Below are 21018 nucleotides of genomic sequence, written 5' to 3'. Positions count from 1 at the left end.
CATTCCGAGGGTCCTAGCAAGATTCCTCAAGGAAAAAACCTGTTTGATTCTAGTAGCACCTTTTTGGCCCAGGAGACCGTGGTTCACAACGTTGCTACAATTGACAGACTGTCCGCCTCTAAGACTTCCCTACAGACAGGACCTCCTGTCGCAGGGACCTCTTTACCATCCGCAGGTCGCCACACTGAAGCTGTCAGCGTGGTTACTGAGGAGGAAATCTTAAGGAGTAAGGGCCTGTCAGACGAGGTAATTGCGACCTTACTACAGAGTCGCAAACCAGTCACGAGAGCTATTTACAAAAAAGTCTGGAAAAAATTCAATAGCTGGCTGAATGGCCGGGACATAAATACGGCTAATATTCTACAGTTTTTACAGGAAGGTGTAAACAAGGGTTTAACCCTAAGTACTATTAAAGTACAGATAGCTGCCTTAAGTGTATACCTAGATGAACGCTTACAGGAAAATCCTTTTGTCGCTAGATTCTGTAAGGCAGTCGCTAGACGCAAGCCAGTCAGAATCACAAAAGTCCCATCCTGGGATTTAGCAGTTGTGCTAAAAGCTTTCTTGGGGTCACCCTTTGAGCCTATCTCAGAGGCCTCCCTAAGGCTTATTACCTTTAAGACAGTTCTCCTGGTGGCAATCACTTCAGCCCGTAGGGTCAGTGAAATCCAAGCACTTTCCATCAGGGAACCATTCCTACAGATCCTAGAAGACAGAGTCATTCTAAAGACAGACCCTGGGTTCTTACCAAAGGTAGCATCTAGCTTCCATAGGTCCCAAGATATTGTCCTCCCTTCATTTTGTCAAAATGCAGCAAATGAGAAAGAGGAACGTTTTCATTTATTGGATGTGAGGAGGTGTATTCTAGAATATCTTAAAATAACAAATCCATTCAGAATCTCAGACTCCCTTTTTGTCCTTTTTTCCGGACAGCGTAGGGGACAGAAAGCTTCAAAAGTAACCATAGCTAGATGGATTAGGCTAGCTATAGCAGAGGGGTATAAGGCCTTGAATAGAGATCCTCCTGAGGGTGTTAAAGCTCACTCAACAAGAGCGTTGTCTGCATCCTGGGCAGAAAGAGCTGGTGCCACCCCGGAGCAGGTATGTAAAGCAGCCACATGGTCAAGCTTTTCCACCTTTACAAGGCATTACCGACTGGACTTAATGTCTAGTCAGGATCAGGCCTTTGGGAGGAAAGTCCTCCAGGCCGTGGTCCCCCCCCTAATCTGGTAAGTACTTGGGGATCCTCTCAAGGGCTGTCCTGGAAGAACACTTGGGAAAACTGGAGTTAGTACTTACCGGTAACTCCTTTTCCGGTGGTCTTCCAGGACAGCACGATCCCACCCTTTATTTGATTGTAGTGATGTACTAATGTTATTACCTGTTATGGTTTTATATGTTTTTCAGTTCCATCCTTCGGTTCTTGGTGAATGACTGACCAGGGACCTGAGGGACCGCCTTTTGAACTGTGGCAATGTGTTTCCTGTGTCGATGGGAGGAGCTCCATCTCTCAAGGGCTGTCCTGGAAGACCACCGGAAAAGGAGTTACCGGTAAGTACTAACTCCAGTTTTTCTTGGCAATATTGTCCTGCGCAAATTATTTTATGCCATCTATAGAAAAAAAAAGGAACAAAGTACACTATATTACCAAAAGTATTGGGACACCTGCCTTTACACGCACATGAACTTGAATGGCATCTCATCCGAGTCTTAGGTTCAATATTGAGTTGGCCCACCCTTTGCAGCTATAACAGCTTCAAGTGTTCTGGGAAGGCTGTCCACAAGTATTAGGAGTGTGTCTATTAGAATGTTTGACCATTCTTCCAGAGGCGCATTTGTGAGGTCAGGCACTGATGTTGGACATAAAGGCCTGGCTCACAGTCTCTGCTTTAATTCATCCCTAAGGTGTTCTATCGGGTTGAGGTCGGGACTCTGTGCAGGCCAGTCAAGTTCCTCCACTCCAAACTCGCTCATCCATGTCTTTATGGACCTTGCTTTGTGTACTGGTCCAGACAGAGGTGGGGCAGAAGAGCAGAGGGTACAAGAGGTGAGACAGGTGTACGTGAGGTACAGTGGTGGGGAAAATTAGCAAATGGGTTCAGGGTTAGGATGCATTAGAATGTGGTTCAGTGGTGAGACAGAAGAGCATGGGGATACGGTGGTGAAGCAGATGAGCACAGGGAGGTACAGTGGTGGGGCAGATGAGCAGGGGGGTTATGGTGGTGGGACAGAAGAGCAGGGGAATACAGTGATGGGGCAGATATGCAGGGTGGTACAGTGGTGGGGCAGATGTGCAAGAGGTTACAGTGGTGGAACAGATGAGAAAAGGACTCTATTCTGACTCCGATTGTTGTGAAGCGATCTATCCCTTGTGAGATGCCTGGCCTGTATAAGCAGATATAAGCACTGAGGACAATCCTCATCAGATAGCTTAAACTCACTAATGCCGATTTCCACCACAGATGCTTTATTCTGATCATCAGATTACAGCAGATGACAGGATACAAACAGATGAACAGGTTGTGGTATTGTGCGGTCAAAAGATGATATTGTCTGTAGCTTACAATGTAGAATACATGCGCTCTGCTACATGAGGCTTGTTACTCCATTGATGACACAGGAAGTACAAAACACAGGAAGTGGGGTGGAGCATTACATACAAAGGAAGTATGTCATAACATAATGGAAATAAACTTGAGAACATGCATTACCACAAAAGGCCACTAGATGGCAGCATGTGACCTAAACTTAAACGTCCATAAAAAAATGGTTAGGAAAACAATAGATATATATATATATAAATACTATGCCCCGTTGGGGCAGCACACTCCACGGTTGGCATGGTAAATGGCACTATATACATCAGAACGGTAGTGTTGCAACTGAAAATAACAACAGTGCAATTTTGCTGGATGACTTGAAGACCTGAAAGACATAAAAGAACATGCATATAATGCAGTAACAATAACTCTTAATTTAAGGCTTCAAGATATGTCAACTAAAGTTCAAGACACTTTCTTCTTGAAATCACGGGTAGGATCCACCAGCACAGGCAAACAAATTAATTGTCCAAAGGGTAAGAGCAGAATAAGTTCCGTGATGGGTCTGATGAAAGTCTTTACAGTCCCTTGTCTTGAAACCTTCACCTCCACTTTGCGTACTTTACCGCCATCACTAGGAACGCTCTTTACAATAAGTCCCATGGGCCATTCGATTCTTTCAGCTTGCTGGTCCTTAAGCAAAACAAGATCTCCAACTTGTATGTTAGGGTTCAGTCATTGCCATTTCCCTGCGTCCTTGCAGAGTAGAAAGATACTCCATCTTCCAACGATTCCAGAAGCAGTTGGTGAGGTGTTGTACTCCTTTCCACTGGTCATAGCACAGATTTCCTGCCTTAAAGTTTCCAGGTGGAACAGGAACAGACCCAAGCTTCTGGGTAAGAAGAGTAGCTGGGGTAAGGATAGTTGGGGTCTCTGCATCTTTGTCAGGTTCTAGAAGACTGAAGACATCAGCTGTGGTTTCTTCTAGATGATCCAGCAGGAATTCAGGCCCTGTTAACCAAGATGGATTTGCAAAGACACTTTCAGACACTGGCCTGGTGGCATAATCTGCAGGGTTAATTTCAGATGGAATTGTTCAGGTTTAGATGATTTGCAGATTCTCCCTACACGGTTGCTAAAATAGACATAGAAACGTTTAGTCTGGTTGTATATGTAGCCCAGAACAACTTTCCTGTCTGTGTAGAATCTGACATCATCTATCTGAATGTCTAGCTCACGCAGTATGAAATCTGCTATTTCTACAGCAAGCACAGTCCCACAAAGTTTGAGCCTGGGAATCGTGTGTTCAGGCTTAGGTGCTAACTTAGCTTTCCCAAACAGAAACCCTATGTGGGCTTGATTCGAAGAATCTCTTACCTTGAGGTAAGCTACAGCTGCTATGGCCTCAGTAGTTGAATCTGAGAAGATGTGAAGCTCTTTCCTCTGACTTATGGCAAGGGAGGTAGAAGTGTAGCAGCGTGGTATATGGATTCCATCTAAGGCATGTAGAGATTGTTTCCAGGACTCCCACTTTGAAAGCTGGTTTAGTGAAGCATCCCAATCTTTAATAGTCTCTGAGAACTAAAGTAAGGTGATGGGAGCTACAAATCCCAATGGATCGTATAGGCTGTCCACTACTGACAGAACACCACGTTTGGTAAATGGCTTGTCTGTAAAGCCAACTTGAAAGCCGAAAGTGTCTTTTAATAAGTCCCACCGTAGGTCCAGACTTCTCTTTACAGGTGGTATGTCCATTCCCATATTCAAGTCTTTAAACCCTGTGGCATGATTGTCAGGTTGAAAGGCTTTCATAACAGCAACACTATTTGAAGCAATCTTGTGTAGTCTGAGGTTAGCCTCAGAAAGCATACCTTGTGTCCTTTGGAGCAGGTCTATGGCTTCTTCGTCTGCAGGTAAAGATTTAAGTCCGTCGTCCACATAGAAGTCGCAACGAAGTGTCGACCATCTATGCCATACTCCTTTTCTCCATCAAGGGCAGTCCTTCGTAAATCGTATGTTGCAACAGCGGGTGAAGGACTATTTCCAAAAACATGTACCTTCATGAGGTATTCAATAATCTCATTGTCCATGTTATTGCCACGGTGCCAGAGAAACCTTAGGAAGTTCCGATGGTCTTCACGTACAATGAAGCAATGAAACATCTGTTCAGTGTCAGCAGTTATGGCAACTGGCTCTCTTCTGAATCTCATAAGTACACCTACAAGTTTGTTGGTTAGGTTTGGATCAGTGAGAAGAACATCATTTAGGGATACGCTTGGTCCTTCATTTCAGGCCTGTTCTTTAGTGTTCGTTGAAGTGAGTTGAATCTGGATAGAGCCTGTTCCCGATTGTTTGTGAGTTTAACCCTTGCAGCACGAAGAGGTAATGGTGCAACCCAGCTGTTAGACTCATCCTAGAAGAATTCTTTGTCCATTATTTTGATGAACTCTATGTTTTAGACTGACAAGGATATTTTGTTGTCATTGCTTGTAGTACAAAACACTGTGGTACCTAGGTTGTCATCACAAAGGTTAGGACTGACATCTGTTACTTGGATGATGTCAAGAGGCTTCTCTTCGTAATGGCGAGGGCACTGTTTAAAGTGAGATGCACGTCCATTTCCTAACATGCACGTTTTGAAGAAGTGGATCTCGGATGACGTACGCATTCTATCCAATCATACGTTGCCCACGATGACCCAGCCTAGATCAAGTTTTTGTGCGTAAGGGGCATCATCAGGTCCATTGCACTGCTTGTGTACTTTGTGTATTCTGAGAATGTCTCTTCCTAGCAAGATCAAAATTTCAGCGTTCATGTCCATTGCAGGAATTTCATTACCAAGGTGCCTCAAGTAAGGATGGTGACATGCAGCCTCTGGAGTAGGAATTTCTTCCCTTTCGTCTGGTATCAGGTCACACTCGATTAATGTTGGTAGGGGTATGCCCTCTCCCTTATTGATATTAGAGACCATGAACCCATTGGCCCTTCTACCGAAGGTCTCTTCACGACCAGAACAGGTTCTGAGAGTATACGGGAATGCATGTCCCTCTATACCAAAGATCTCAAAGAATTTAGGCTTAACCAGGGATCTGTTGCTCTGTTCATCTATTATGGCATACATCCTAATAGCTTCCCCGGGTCGACCCTTTGGGTATATCTTGACTAGGCATATCTTAGCGCAACATTTGTGATCTAAGCCTTCCCCACAGACTTCTGTGCATGAAGAAGAAACGTTAGCTTTGGCTGGAGCATGACCTTGTTGCTCCCCGCCATGACTTGAGACAGTGCTGTAGGTAGGCGGCTGCTGTGAATTGTCTGAGGGTGGACCCGGATGCATAGCTGTAACATGTCTGTCACTACTGCATTCTATGCACTTGATGACAACTTTACAGTCTTTAGCAAAATGTCCATAACAAGCACAGCACCTGTAGCATATTCCAAGTTTCTGAAGAATTTCCCTGCGCTCTTGTAATGTCTTTTCCCTAAGCCCACAACATTTCTTTAGGGGGGAGGCTTCTTGTGAATAGGGTACCGACGATTGGGGTCTTTATCTCTGTCACCCGAATCGCTCTGGTGAGCGGGAGAGGATATGGGTGGTGAGATGTCTGTCCTTTTAACAGCTAAAGCTCTATTAAAGTCTCTACGTTTAGCTGCTATGTTATCATGCCTTGATGAAGATGAAGCAGGCAAGTTGGTTTCAATGAAGCTGAAGCTGGGATCTTTTCTTCTCCAGGCTTGATCGCTGATGAACCTGTAAAAATATGCGAATGGAGAAAAAGATACGTTATAGTCTCTTTTGTATCTTGAAACCTGTTGTGCCCATTTCTCTTGCAGGCCATACGGCAGTTTAGACACCACTGGATTAACACCATGAGCAGTGTCCGGGAAGCTTAGTCCAGGTAGACGTGGGTCTGTCTTTGCCAACTCCAGTTCCATCAAAAGGTCACTCAGATCTTGGAGTTTGCGATAATCTTTGTTCCCTATTTTTGGGAAGTTTTGCAGTCTCTTGAATAGAACGCTCTGTATTGCTTCAGAGCTACCATAGGCTTCCTCAAGTCTTGCCCATGCAGCAACAAGACCTGCATCTGGGTGGTCGACATGCATTGTTCTCAGTCTTTTAACACAATCTGCGGATTCTGGCCCTAGCCACTTTATGAGCAAATCAAGTTCCTCCTTGGTATTAAGGTTCAGATCAGCAATAGCAGCTTTGAAGGTTGATCTCCAGGCCCTGTAGCTCTCTGGACACTCATCAAACCTTGAGAGGGTAGTGTTAATGAGCTCATGGCGGACCATATATCTGGCAAAGTCATTCAAGTCTGGTCTCTCACTCTTCGGTGCCAAAGTAACTTGTGGAACCCCTCAGGTGTGAAAGTTCTCTGGTGAAGTAGGGTGAGGTTTGCCAGGATGAAATTATGTTGCAAGAGCGTTTAACTGGGGTGTAGTCCCTAAGGCTTGTGCTGGCTGTGGCTTGAGCTGCGACTTGACACTGGAAGTCACCTTGTTGTCAGCAAGGGGTGATGCGGTTTGCTGCATAGATGCACTTGTGTTGTATACCTGAAGAGGCCCTGGCATTTGGAGCTGAGAGGTCTCTGTGTTGAGAGTCAGAACAGTGTTGTTAGTAAGACATACAGGAGATAACTCTGTATCCTTGCAAACATTATGCTTTAGTACATATTCACTGGTGCGTTCAACTGGGTCTTGCAATTCTGCTGGAATGGACCAGTCTGAGTTAGCACTTTCTCCCTTCGCTTGTTCAAGGACCCTCAGCCTTGCTAGGGCAACTGCTTCCTCCCTTTCCATTTGTAGAATCTTTAATTGGGAATCTGCCTCTGCTTGTTGAGCTTTCATCTTTGCCTTTTGTTCTGCTTGTTGAGCTTTCATCTCTGCATGGCGAGCTACCTTTTGTGTTTCTATTTATGCTTCCTTTCTGGTAAAGGAGCTTTGCACTCTTTTTGCCTCCAGACTTGCACGGACCTCTATTAGCTTGTCACTTAGGGTTGAACTTCTGGAGCGAGAGGATCTAGAAGAGCATGCCGTGTGCTTGGTTGATGTGGATCTGTGAGATCTGGTCTCCTGCAGTTGAGCAATGCGGAGTTCTGCCTTACACTGGCCATTTTACACTAAGAGATCCCTTTGTTGGTTTAGTGCATCAGCCCTGGGCAGTTCTGCTGAAGAGTCCTCTATATTACAGTCCTGCAAGACAGCTGTGTATTTTGCAAACAGCCGCTTCTAGCATTCGTACGCGGCAGATAAGCGATCTATAGAGTCTCTTAGTTCAGCTGGTTGATCATTCAAGTGCGACAAAACTGACATGCAGTGTGAAGTTCTGTCCCATAAGTCTGACAGATTGCTGGAGAACTCATCTCTAGTGGCTTCATAGTTTTCTCTGAGTTTCTGTGTAGGTTTTATTTAGAGGTCGACCGATATGGGTTTTTCTCTGGCCGATGCCGATATTTAGAAATCATGGCGGCCGATAGCCGATATATGATGCCGATTTTTTTGGGCCGATATGTTAGGCCGATTTTATTTTATTTATTTATTTATTTTTAATCCCCCTTGATCTAACACACCTTTCCCACTGGGGCGTTTTAAGGCGCTTTTGGGCTAAAAATAGCGCCTGTAAAGTGCCTGTAAAATGGCTCCCCTGCAGTCTGTGTGAAAGACAGGATGGCAGGATCTTAAAAAAAAGTCCTGCAAGCAGCACGTTTGGAGTGGTGTATACCGCTCCTCCACCACTCCTGCCCATTGATATGAATGGGCACCACTGCCGAAGCGCATGCAATGCGATTTGGCAGCGGTGCTTCATGGGCGCATTTAACCTCTTCCTTGGCCGCTAGCTGGGTTATATGTGCCCCACTAGCAGCCAAATAGCACCGCTAAAATGATGGTAAAGAGCCGCTAAAACTTGCGTTTTACCATCAACGCCTGCCCGCTCCAGTGTGAAAGCGGCCTTCATACGTGATACAGAAAATTTCTTACACTTAAACATTTATTAAACAAAACAAACCTCCAATCAGTTTACTTGTATGTATGATTTAGATAAAAAAAAAAAATATATATATATATATATATATATATATATATATATATATATATATATATATATATATATATTAAATAAAAACAGGTAGTCAAAACTTTTGGACAAAAAAAAAAAAAAAATGGGCTAACTTTACTATTTTTATTTTTTAATGGTGTATTTTTTTCCCAAAAAAATGCATTTAAAAGACCTCTGTGCAAATGCCGTGTGACATAAAATATTGCAACAACCGCTATTTTATTCCCTAGGATCTCTGCTAAAAAAATATATATCCTTTTTGGGGGGGTCTAAGTGATTTTCTGGCAGAAAATACAGGATTTTTTACTTGTAAGCAACAAGTGTCAGAAAAGATTTAGTCTTTAAATGGTTAAACTGAGAACTTCTACACACTGAGATGACTTAATTCATTCAAGTGTAAACATTGTATCATTCTGTTCTTTTCTTGGCAGCCTGCCCAGAGTGGAGGAAAGGGTTGCTATGACGACTCAGTCAACTTAGACCATTCTATACAGAAGTCATTTCAAAGTCCCACTGTAGTTCTAAATCGGCTTTTTATCAGCACAAATCGGCCGATGCCGATTATTTAAAAAACTGCAAATATCGGCCGATATATCGGTCGACCTCTAGTTTTATTGTATGTTTGGGTCTTACATTCTGTTCAGCAATATATGCAGAATCTTCTCCCTGTACATCTGTGGGTTCAGAGGCATGATGGATCTGCGTTGGTTCAGCCACAGAAGGGTGCTCAGAGTTTTGTCTAGACATTTTTCATGTTTTTGCAAGAAATGGTACTGTCTCTTTAAGAAGACGAACAGCAGCTTAGACAGATGGGGTAACACAGTTCAATGTAGAGAAACAGTTTTTAACATTCACATGAGGTGCAGTAAACTTGTGCGACCATGTGCTTCACAAGATGGCGGATGGCACTGAGCTTGATTGCAGATCAGGCGCACACACATACACAGCACGCTGTGGAAATTCTATACATATTTTGACTATTCTGACTCTGAATTGTTGTGAAGCGATCTATCCCTTGTGAGACCTCTATGCCTGGCCTGTATAAGCAGATATAATCACTGAGGACAATCCTCATCAGATAGCTTGAACTCACCAATACCGATTTCCACTACAGATGCTTTATTGTGATCATCAGATTACAGCAGATGACAGGATACAAACATATGAACAGGTTGTGGTATTGTGCGGTCAAAAGATGATATTGTCTGTAGCTTACAATGTAGAATACATGTGCTCTGCTACATGAGGCTTGTTACTCCATTGATGGCACAGGAAGTACAAAACACAGGAAGTAGGGTGGAGCATTACATACAAAGGAAGTATGTCATAACATAATGGAAATAAACTTGAGAACACAAATGCATTACCACAAAAGGTCACTAGATGGAAGCATGTGAACTAAACTTAAACGTCCATATAAAAATTGTTAGGAAAACAATATATATATAAATTCTATGCCCCATTGGGGCAGCACAGGTTCAGTGGTTGGACAGAAGAGCAGGGGGTATAGAGGTGAGGCAGATGTGCAGGTGGTACAGCGGAGGGAGAGATGAGAAGGGGGTTCAGCGGTGGGACAGAAGAGTAGGGGATACAACGGTGGGGCAAATGTGCAGGGGGTACAGTTGTTGGGCAAATGTGCAGGGAGGTACAGTGGTGGGGCAGATGTGCACGGGGGTACAGTGGTGGTGCAGATGTGCAGGAGGTTACAGTGGTGGGATAGATGTGCAGGAGGTACCGTTGTGGGAGAAACGAGAAGGGACAGCAGAGCATGGGGGTACAGTGATGGGACAGGTGAGCAGTAGGGGGATTCAGTGTTGAGCCAGATGAGTAGGGGATTACAGTGGTGGGATAGAAGAGCAGGGAGATACAGCAGTGGTGCAAATGTGAAAGGAGGTGCACTGGTGGGACAGATGGGCAGGGGGTTACAGTGGTTGAGCAGAAGAGCAAGGGGGTACAGAGGTGGGGCAGAGGTGCAGGAAGTACAGTGGTGGGAGAGATTAAAAGGGGGTTCAGCAGTGGGCCAAATGTGCAGGAGGGTACAGTTGGGCAGATGTGCAGGGGGGTACATTTGTGGGGCATATGTGCAGGGGGTACAGTGTTGGGCCAGATGGGTTACTTTGGTGGAACAGATGAGTGGGGGTTTACAGCGGTGGGACAGATGAGTGAGGGGGTTACAGTGGTAGGACAGATGAGCGGGGGGGATACAGAGGTGAGACAGATGTACAATGAGGTACAGGGGTGGGGCAGATGAGAAAGGGAGTTAAGGTGGTGGGGCAGATGAGCAAATGGATTCAGCATTAGGACAGAAGAGGATGGGGATACGGTGGTGAAGCAGATGTGCAGAGAGGTACAGTGGTGGGACAGAAGAGCAGGGGGTACAGAGGTGGGGCAGATGAGCAGGGGGGTTACAGTGGTGGGACAGATGAATGGGGGTTACAGTGGTGGGGCAGAAGAGCAGGGGGGGCAGAGGTGGGACAGAAGAGCAGGGGGGACAGAGTTGAGACAGATGTACATGAGGTACAGTGGTGGGGTAGATGAGAAAGGGAGTTAAGTTGGTGGGGCAGATGAGCAAATGGATTCAGCATTAAGACAGATGAGAATGTGGTTCAGCGGTGAGACAGAAGAGCATGGGGATACAGTGGTGAAGCAGACGTGCAGGGAGGTACAGGGGTGGAATAGATGAGAAGGAGGTTCAGCGGTGGGACAGAAGAGCAGGGGGGTACAGTGGTGGGGCAGATGAGCAGGGGGGTTATGGTGGCGGGACAGAAGAGTGGGGGGTACAGTAATTTTGACAGATATGCAGGGTGGTACAGTGGTGGGACAGATTTACAAGAGGTTACAGTGGTGAGACAGAGGAGAAAGGGCTTCACAGAGGTGAGACAGATGTGCAGGAGGTACAGTGGTGGGGCAGATGAGAAAAGGGGTTACAGTAGTGGGGCAGATGTGCAGGGGGTTACAGTGGTGGGACAGGTTTGCAGGGGGTTAAAGTGATCGGAGGTGTGAAGGTGCAGGAATTGGGGCTGATCTGAGGACTGGAGGTACAGGAATCGGGGCTGATCTAAGGATTGGAGGTACAGGAATCTGGGCTGATCTGGGTACTGGAGGTACAGGAATTGGGGCTGATCTAAGTACTGGAAGTACAGGAATCGAGGATGATCTGAGGACTGGAGGTGCAGGAATTAGGGCTGATCTGAGGCGTGAGAGTGCAGGATGTTAATTTAAACACTATTACTCATGTAGATTACAGCATTTACTTTTTTAAAAATCCTTTTTGTGATTGAGAGTGTGAAGTTGACATTTTTTGTTATAAAATCGGCACGCTCAATTTCTTTGAAAACATGTTTTGCCACAGGTTGCCTACCTCTGTGCTGAACCATAATTATTAGATACTGTTTTGTGAGGGTCAAATTAACCCCTTTCTGCCCAACCCTTGTGTCCCTTTAACTGGACTATTATGCCAAGGGGGTGGGAAGGTTACCTAATTATATGACCACTGTGATTGGCTCTCACGGTAGTCACATGATTGGGAGTCAGTCCCTCCAGGATCACAGAAACCTCTGCTGTCTGTAGACACATATGCCTACAGCATGTGGATGGTAAAGCCTACCCTCATAGCTGCCATATGCAGCACATGGGCAATGTGGGCAGCAACATGGTTTTTTTTTATGTGTAGAAATGTCCTTTATTTATTCCATTTTATCTCAACTCCTTCAGATCCGTAGACCTGTTACCTCACAGCCCGCTTGCATCCTTTTCCAGCACCAACCCATTAACACAGAAGACAAATTATATCCCAGGTGATAAGGTGTGGTCGGGGAATAAGCCCCTGCAGCCTTCTACAAACCTTCCAATGCCACCCAGTTACCTCATGAACCGCAAAATCCTCTGCAGCATATGTACTCCATCCACAACTAACAGGGGCTGTTTGTCACAATACATGATGGATTCATTTCAATGGGTCTTAAGCAGCCCTCTCTTTATATAATAGCAGCAGCATTATCGAAATCAATATGCTAAACTCAATATAAATATAGATATACAGTATATCTATATATAATCATTTTTGCTTGCCTCATCTTTTGTGCTTACCCAATTAGACTATGCTGCTTTTACACCCCCTCCTATAAAATGGAGCCACAATTTTGAAAAATTACCTCATCGCTCAGTAATTGGCTTTCATCCCACTTCCACGGCCTTCCCACAGATGACACCAGCATTAGAACTGTGTAGAAAAAAGATGAATAGGCTTTTCCTGAGATCTTGCAATATTTTGTAAAATCCCTGGAGATCTAGGGAAAGGCTCTTTCATTCTTTATTGTTAGACAAATCTCACAGTTTACCTATAGAATTTCCAAATAAGGTATTGGGTAGGTTAGAAGGCCAAAACTACCATAGGTTGGAAGGTCACTCAGAGTTTCAGCACAACCTTGCCCTGGTGTAAGATTAGAAGGTATTTTCAACAGGATAAGGCTGCCAGTAGTAATGGCAATGAGAAAGGCAACATTTTAAGTCAGAGTAGAAAAGGAATTATTCCTGATGATTCAAAAATTGGTTTTGAAGTGTCAAGAGAACCAGATTCCGATCCTACAAAGTCACAGGGAATCAAACAGGGGATAAATGGGGGGGCGGGGGGGGGGCTTTGCACATATATCTTGATCAAAGATCGGGAAGCCAGTGGTCTCTGGAACATGATTGCAAGTGCAGAGACCCTTAATGGTTCCCACCTGTAAGAAGGATTGGATTCATCCCAAGGACAATTTCTGGGTTGAAAGATTCTTGCTTTGCCCCAATCGAAGAATACTTTCATTGTATGGTGATAGACTTCCTATTTTTTTGCATTGTGGGAATCCACAGTTTCTTCATAGATGGCCCTGTCTCTCTAAACCTGGGTTTCACCAACTATGATTTTAGAGCCAGAGACAGTAAAGCAGGATGTTAAAGCAAAATGGTCCTTGAGGCAGAATATTCAGACGATATGGGAGAGCCTACGGAGTGTCTGCCAGGAGTCTTATTGGGTATCACATCTGCCTGGGCTGGTCCAGAGCGGTGCAAACTCATGCAAACCAGATGACAAGGAGTTTAAAGGGAGGAAAAGCAGAGACCAGATTGTACTGATCCTACAAAGCCACCATAGCTAGGGGATCCATGTACATGGAGACAAACCTGTCCAGTTCTTGAACCCAGAGGCCAGGAGGTCCACATCTGGTAGTGCCTACCTGTGGCACAGGTCCTGGAATGGCCCAGAGTGTAGAGAATATTCACTGGATCCAGACACTACTGACTGAGAAGTCTGAATGCAATATTTGACACCGGGATGTAAACAGCAAAAAAGGTTGGAAAGTTCTGCCAAGGACAGGATCTGTTCTACCTTTCTTGCCACGGTGAGACTTCTGGTTCCCCTCTGATGGATAACTTGCACCACTGTCGTTGCATTGTCTGACTAAATCTGTATTTAAAGGTTCTCCAGCTCAGAGGTCAGGTGTTGCAGAGGCAACCAAATTGCTTGACATTCCAGAAGGGTGATTGGGAGGCAAAATATTGTATAATGTATGACCAGCCTTTGATTAGGATTTTCTGAGCAATGATTCTGTTCCAGCTTTGATTTATGAAGTTTCAGGATCCAGCAAAATATCTGCAAGGTTAAGGCTGTGTTGTCCACCAGAGACCATGCTGAGTCTTTGTTCAGCAGTAGATTTTCTAGATATCCCACACTGGGGGATGCCTGGGAGTGCAGTAAGGCTAGCACAGAGGCCAGCACATTAGTGAATACCCAAGTTTTGGAAGATAGGCCAAATGGAAGGACTACAAACTGGAAGTTCAGAGGATCCACAGAAAAGTGCAGGAATTGCGGACATGTTGCACTGCACAGCAGAGGCAACTCAGGGTATGAGACAAGCCCTCAGATACTTGTGAACCCAGCTGCTTGGGTAGCAGAAAGGGTTCAGGTGGCCAAAGGTGTTTTTCCGAGCAGCCTACTCATAGAGTGAGTTTTGAAACATTAGTCATATGTTGAGGCTATGCCACAGTTCTGGACCTAGAAAACATTCCCGGTCTTACTTTTACTAGTAACTGCATGTTTACAAAGTGGCACAATGCAGAGCCCAATGATCACATTCCAAGCTTGCCCTGTACATCCAGTCCAGCAGGGTCTGGGCATGGAACACCAAAATCAGGCTTCAGATACCCGCATGTAAGGCCAGCTAAGCATTTTTCTTCCAATTTAAACCAGGAACTAGGTATAGTAGCATTCATCTGCAGTGAAAATTTGGTGAATGCCACACTCACTGCATAAGTATGCCCCCAAGTGCCTAGAAAAAAAGCCCTCTACTGATGCACTGCTGTTGCTGTAGCTTTGCATGTTGATTGTAAATTTGATCTGCTTATTGTCATGTTTTTCATCCCTGACCTTTTTTTAGCAAAGCAAGTACTAAAGCTGCAAAACTAATTTGCAGAGATATTGAGATCCCCAGAAGACATATTATTTCCATGAGTGTATCTATTGAACAATAGAGTTGAAGACACCCTTTATGTAGGTGATGCATACTGTAATAAAAAATGAATATCTTTGTCTTTTATTTCTTTTTTTCACAGGGAGAAACAGAAATATGTATCCGTTTGTCAAGAAATAGGTTTCATGATGACTTGTTATTTACATCTAGAAGACCTAGTTGGAGTTTTCAAGGGAGATATAATAGACGCAGGCTCCCTACTACAGGCTGCAGAAAAAAATGCTATAATGTTTCCTGGAAACCACTTTGCTGTAAAAATCACTATGGAGTTGATTGCCATGGTAAGTGGTATATCATTTTCACTCATAATTAAAATGTTCCAATCTGGACTGGGTAGGTAAACTTTTATCTTTTATGTATTGTATGATTTATTTTTTTATGCACAAAAATCAAATATATTTTTTTTATTTTTTTTTCTGGAGACCTCGACCCAAAATAGGGCTTCACTGATCCAACACAATCTTTACACAGTGCTCCAAGTAACAAGAGCACCTAGGCAGCTGACAAAGCTGGTAACATAAACCTCACCAACTACTTCTGCCTTTAGGTGCAGGGTTTATCCAGAGTCGACTGTAAACCTTGATAGTATTCATTATACTGTATAGTAACCGTGTACACCGTAGAGCTTTTTAAAACCTCCTTAAATTGTTGGAAAACAAACCACCCCACTAATTCTTTCCAGCGTGAGGCGTGGGACATTTTACTCAGAATGTAAGCCTAGATGTTGTTATTCATTTATGTATCAACGTTGTACTCCACAGTACTTTACTCATTATGTTTTTAAAGGGAAATATGATAACACTCATTAGTTTGAAAGTTACAAAATCTGTCAGTGAAGCAACCAGACAAATTATGGCGAGGAGAGCACAGTAGAGCCTTCTTTTTTTACTTGAATACTTTCCTGACAGACTCCATGGCAGCCTACGTGTGGGTTAACCCCACCTCCTCTCCAATACTATAGGACCCCATTCAAATAAATGAGCACTCACCGCTAGGTACTACGTTCATTTTTTGTCGTCCTACAATGGACCACACACATACTGTTCATGTCCGGTCGGATGGATTAAAGCGGTAGTAAACCCGCAATTTTATTTATTTTTTTTTAAACCTGCAAAGCAAAATGCATAATGAGCTAGTATGCACCGCATACTAGCTCATTATGAAATACTTACCTTAGAACGAGGCCCCGACATCTGGCCCGATCCACGCCGAGGGAGCCGACATGCTCCCTCGGCGTCTCTTCCAGGTATCGCGGCTCCGGCGCTGTGAGTGGCCGGAGCCGCGATATCGTCACTCCCGCGCATGCGCGCGGGAGATTTCAGTCCGGCCGCACGAGCGCTGCCGGATTTTCACGGAGAGAACCCCCTTGTGCGCATGCGCCGCTGCAGTCAGCGGCGCATACCGAGGGGAATATCTCCTAAACCGTACAGGTTTAGGAGATATTATTTTTACCTACAGGTAAGCCTTATTATAGGCTTTCCTGTAGGTAAAAGTTAAAAAATTGACCATACTACCACTTTAAGAAGATATGGCATACCTGACGTGGTGCAGCTCACAGCCCAGCCATGGGCGGGCGAGTAGCTTAAGAGGTCCGATGTTACCCTGGTGGTGGTGGGGTGGTTGCCTCTGTATGCCTGATTTGACGGACGCACCAATGGCTGGCAAGGTCTGCAGTTTTCTTTTCCTCCATGGCAGTCACCTCTTTGTGAAATATATATGTTCATTTGTCTTTTATGTTTGTTGCTCTTATGCAGAGTATTCCTTTCCCCCAATGGTGCTGCTTCTTTTTTAAAAAAAAAAAAGGAAAATAAAAGGGGGGAATGTATTGTCTCTCAGGAGGGCATTAATTTATTTTTGAAAGTATGTATTTGATTGTAAATACTAGGGGATTAGTGTGTTCAGTCTGCTCACTGGTACCTTTTGCTTTCCGGCATTTTTTTTTAGCAGACCACCAGTTTCTTGACATTTTCGTCCAGACTATGGACATGTCACTGCCTTTAAGTGGCCAGCCCTCATGCACAAGGTATGTGCTGGTGAGGGGAGGGCTTGAGGTTGAGTCACAAGTATTTTTGCACCCTCTGATACATCTTGCCTTCCCCTTCCCATATTTTTTCTTTTGGGCCCTTCCAGATTGGAAAATAGAGACCTTGTCAGACCACAACATCACTCATCTTCAAGATCCATACTTGACTCTCCATCTGAAATGTACCACCAGAGGAGATGCTCTCATTCCTCCTCCAGACACAGCTCCCACCGCCATGACGGCCGCTCTGATCGCAGAGCTTGCTGGGGATGTGGAACACGAATCCCGGAGGGCAAGTCCTTGTGTGACCGTTGTTATGCCCGAGCAGTTGGGGAAAAGGAGACGGAAAAACGGAATTTGGAGTCTCTTGTGAGGCGTGTGGTGCAACAGTCTCTGAAGGAAGTAGAGACACCCCACACGCAGAGCCAGTCCACCACTCTTTCTGGCTCCCCGGCTTTTGAGGCACATGAGGTTGCAGGCCCCTCTCAGCCCTATGCTTCTTCGCCCGACTCTTCGGATGGCAAAATTGAAGGTGAAGAGGATATTGGAGGCTTTGATTTCTCTTTGGTTTCACCTCTAGTCAAGGAAATTAAAGAAGCCCTTAAATGGGAAGATCTGTCCACCCCCCCCCCCCCCCCACCTGCCTTGGCACTAGCAGCCATGTCCAAGGCCATGGAAGCTTGGACAAAGAACATGGATTCCTTCCTTAGGGGTGTTTCAGAAGAGTTGTCAGGAGTTCAGCAGCAGCGGAGCTAAAGCTGGTGGCAGTCTTCCTGGGGGAGTCATCTATTGACCTGATCCGTCTGCTGGCATGGATTATGTTATCCTCAGTCACAGCCAAACGGGCCTTATGGTTACGTCCCTGGCTTGCTGAACCTATTTCCAAGAAAGCTTGGTGTAAAATCCCCTTTAAAGGGTCTTCTCTGTTTGGCAACAAACTGGATGATGCCATAACTTGGGCCATGGGTGGTAAGTCGGGCTTCCTTCGCCAGGACAGGCATCTGTCTAGTCAGAAGAAGTTCCAGTACAGAAGATGCAGTGAGGAACGCCCTTACAAGCCTGGCCGGGACTTCAGGAAAAGAGCAGAGGACAGGCTTCCTTCCATAAGTCCGCTAAGAGCCAGACATCTGATGGTCGTGAGCCAGCAAAGTCCTTTTGAGATTGCACCCGCCCAGCACGTCTGCTCCTCTTCCAGCACGTCTGGGTGGCCTCGATCTCAGACCACTGGGTCAAGACGGTCTGGTCAGGTCACAAGTGGGCCTTTTCCAGTACCCCTCCCCCCAGATTTATCTCCATTCTACTCTGTTCTTTGGAGGAAAAGAAGCAGGCATTACTGTCCTACGTGAACATACTAAAGACACAGGATGACCAAAGGATGACTGGTTCCAGGTGATATACTCCCCGAAGTGTTCGAACTGGTGACAATAGCTCCATATTGGCCGAACAGGCCTTGGTTCCCACTCCTGATCCAGCTCAGTTTTCGGGATCCGGTGCCTCTCCCTCTCAGACCGGACCTTCTTTCTCAAGGGACAGTCCTGCACCCTTGTCCGGCACAGCTGAGACTGATGGTCTGCTTCTTGAGAGGGAGAGGCTGGAATCCTTTGGATGCTCCTCAAAAGTGATCTCCACTCTCATGAGCTCAAGAAGGACAAGCACAAATAAAGTTTATGGGAGAATCGGGGCCAAATTTGTTGAGTTTTCTTCCTCTACCATTATCTATTAGCTCTCTCAGAGTCCAAGTGTCAGCCTTGTCAGCTTTCTCAGGAACCTCATGGGCAGTTCATCCTTTAACCAGTTAACAACCGGCCCATAGCCGAATGGCGGCTACAGGGCGGTTGCTTAACTCCGGGAGGTTGTACTATAACGTCCTCCCAGAATTCCGCTCTCGTGCACCCCCCTGGGGCGTGCACTCGAGAGCATCCGTGACTGCCGGGTCCACAGGACCCCACGCATCATGGATCACGGTAAACGGGCGCTCATTGCGGCCATTTACCACGTGATCGCTCCATCAAATGATGGAGTTATCACTTGTAAACAAACCGGGGTCATGTTATGATGCCGGCTCCTACCCTCCCCTCTCTGTACCGACCTGTACAGTAAGAGGGAAGAGATCGATGTCAGCAGTGCTGTGGGCTGGATCTGCAGGGCCCACAGCGCTGCTCACTGACAATTAACCCCGCAATTCCCTGCAATACCCAGCAATGCCCTGCCAAAACTCTGCAATACCCAGTAATACCCTGCCAATACTCTGCCATAAATTGCCCAGCCATACTCGGTGATACCCAGACATACTCAGTGATACCTTGCAATACCGAGCCATACTCTGCAATACCCAGCCATACTCGGTGATACCCTGCAATATCCAGCCATACTCTTCAATACCCAGCCATAGTCGGTGATACCCTGCAATACCCAGCCATAGTCGGTGATACCCTGCAATACCCAGCCATACCCGGTGCTACTCTGCAATACCCAGCCATACACGGCCATGCTCAGCCATACTCTGTGATACCCTGCCATACTCGGTTATACCCTGCCATGCTCGGCCATGCTTGGCTGTACTCAGCCTCTGTATGTGGCCAGGCTGTGGAAGTCTCACACACGTGTTATCGCCGTACTCAGGAGGAGTAGGAGAATCTATTTTGGGGTGTCGTTTTTGGTATGTACATGCTATGTGTTAGAAATATTGTATGAATGGACAACTTTGTGTTAAAAAAAAAAAAAAATGCATTTTAACCATGTGACGATGAAGAGGATATCGGAGGCTTTGATTTCTCTTTGGTTTCACCTCTAATCAAGGCAATTAAAGAAGCCCTTAAATGGGAAGATCTGTACACCCCCCCCCCCCCCCCCCAGCGCCTTACTGAGTTAAAGGACATATTGAGGAGGAGCAGAGAAGGTGGAAAATAAAACTTCAATGTCTAATAAGACTTCCAGATTATATCCCTTCAAGACAGAAGAGGTAAAGCATCTGGAAAATGCTCCTCTTGTGGACGCAGCTTTGATGCCTCTCCCTCTGGAGGATGTGGTTTCCTTTAAGGATGGTCTTGAAAGAAAGATAGACCAGGACCTCAAGAGGATCTATGGGCTTGTCAGTATGTCTTGTAAACCTGCCTTGGAACTAGCAGCCATGTCCAAGGCCATGGAAGCTTGGACAAAGAACGTGGATTCCTTCCTTAGGGGTGTTTCAGAAGAGTTGGCCAGGAGTTCAGCAGCAGCGGAACTAAAGCTGGCGGCAGTCTTCCTGGGGGAGTCATCTATCGACCTGATCCGTCTGCTGGCATGGATTATGTTATCCTCAGTCAGAGCCAAACTGGCCTCATGGTTACGTCCCTGGCTTGCTGAACCTGTTTCCAAGAAAGCTTGGTGTAAAATCCCCTTTGAAGGGTCTTCTCTGTTTGGCAACAAACTGGATGATGCCATAACTTTTGGGCCTCCTGGGCCTCTATCAATACATTCATGTCTCATTACTTTATAGAGCCTGCTTCACTGTCTTCTGTAAACGTTGGTCTGAAAATCCTATCAGTTGAAAGGACAAATAAAAATTTTTGTTTGTTCAAGCATACCCTCCCGTGTGGCTTGGCTAGTTATTTCCCACACATGGGCTGCCATGGAGTCTGTCATGAAAAAGGAAAATTTGTTGTCAAATACTTACCGTAATTTTCCTTTCCTGATGGACTCCATGGCAGATGGAGTTCCCACCCATTGGTTATTGAGTAGGCTAGTTACGGAACACAGTACCTAGCAGTGAGTGCTCATTTATTTGAATGGGGTCCTATAGCATTGGATTGGAGGCGGGGTTAACCCACACGTAGGCTGCCATGAAGTCCATCAGGAAAGGAAAATTACGGTAACTATTTGACAACAAATTTTCCTTTTTTCATTAGG

At 45.4% G+C, this 21018-nt stretch overlaps 2 protein-coding genes across 2 annotated transcripts in view; one reads left to right on the top strand and one right to left on the bottom strand.

The window, feature by feature from the left end:
• NT5DC2 (5'-nucleotidase domain containing 2) overlaps positions 1-21018 on the bottom strand; it is a 216158-nt gene that overhangs the window by 7192 nt on the left and 187948 nt on the right. The window lies entirely within an intron of this gene.
• The window catches only part of STAB1 (stabilin 1), a 394908-nt gene that overhangs the window by 304344 nt on the left and 69546 nt on the right, over positions 1-21018 (top strand). The window contains exon 55 of the mRNA XM_077452219.1: positions 15190-15388. Within this exon, the coding sequence (XP_077308345.1) occupies positions 15190-15388 (199 nt within the window). The remainder of the gene's footprint in view (positions 1-15189; positions 15389-21018) is intronic.

This window comes from Lithobates pipiens, unplaced genomic scaffold (genome assembly GCF_037356315.1).
Source record: "Lithobates pipiens isolate NorthernLeopardFrog02 unplaced genomic scaffold, aLitPip1_a1.2 Scaffold_23, whole genome shotgun sequence".
Lineage (NCBI taxonomy): Eukaryota > Metazoa > Chordata > Amphibia > Anura > Ranidae > Lithobates > Lithobates pipiens.
The sequence above is the reverse complement of the archived record's forward strand: the minus strand, read 5'-3'. Positions and strand labels throughout refer to the sequence as shown.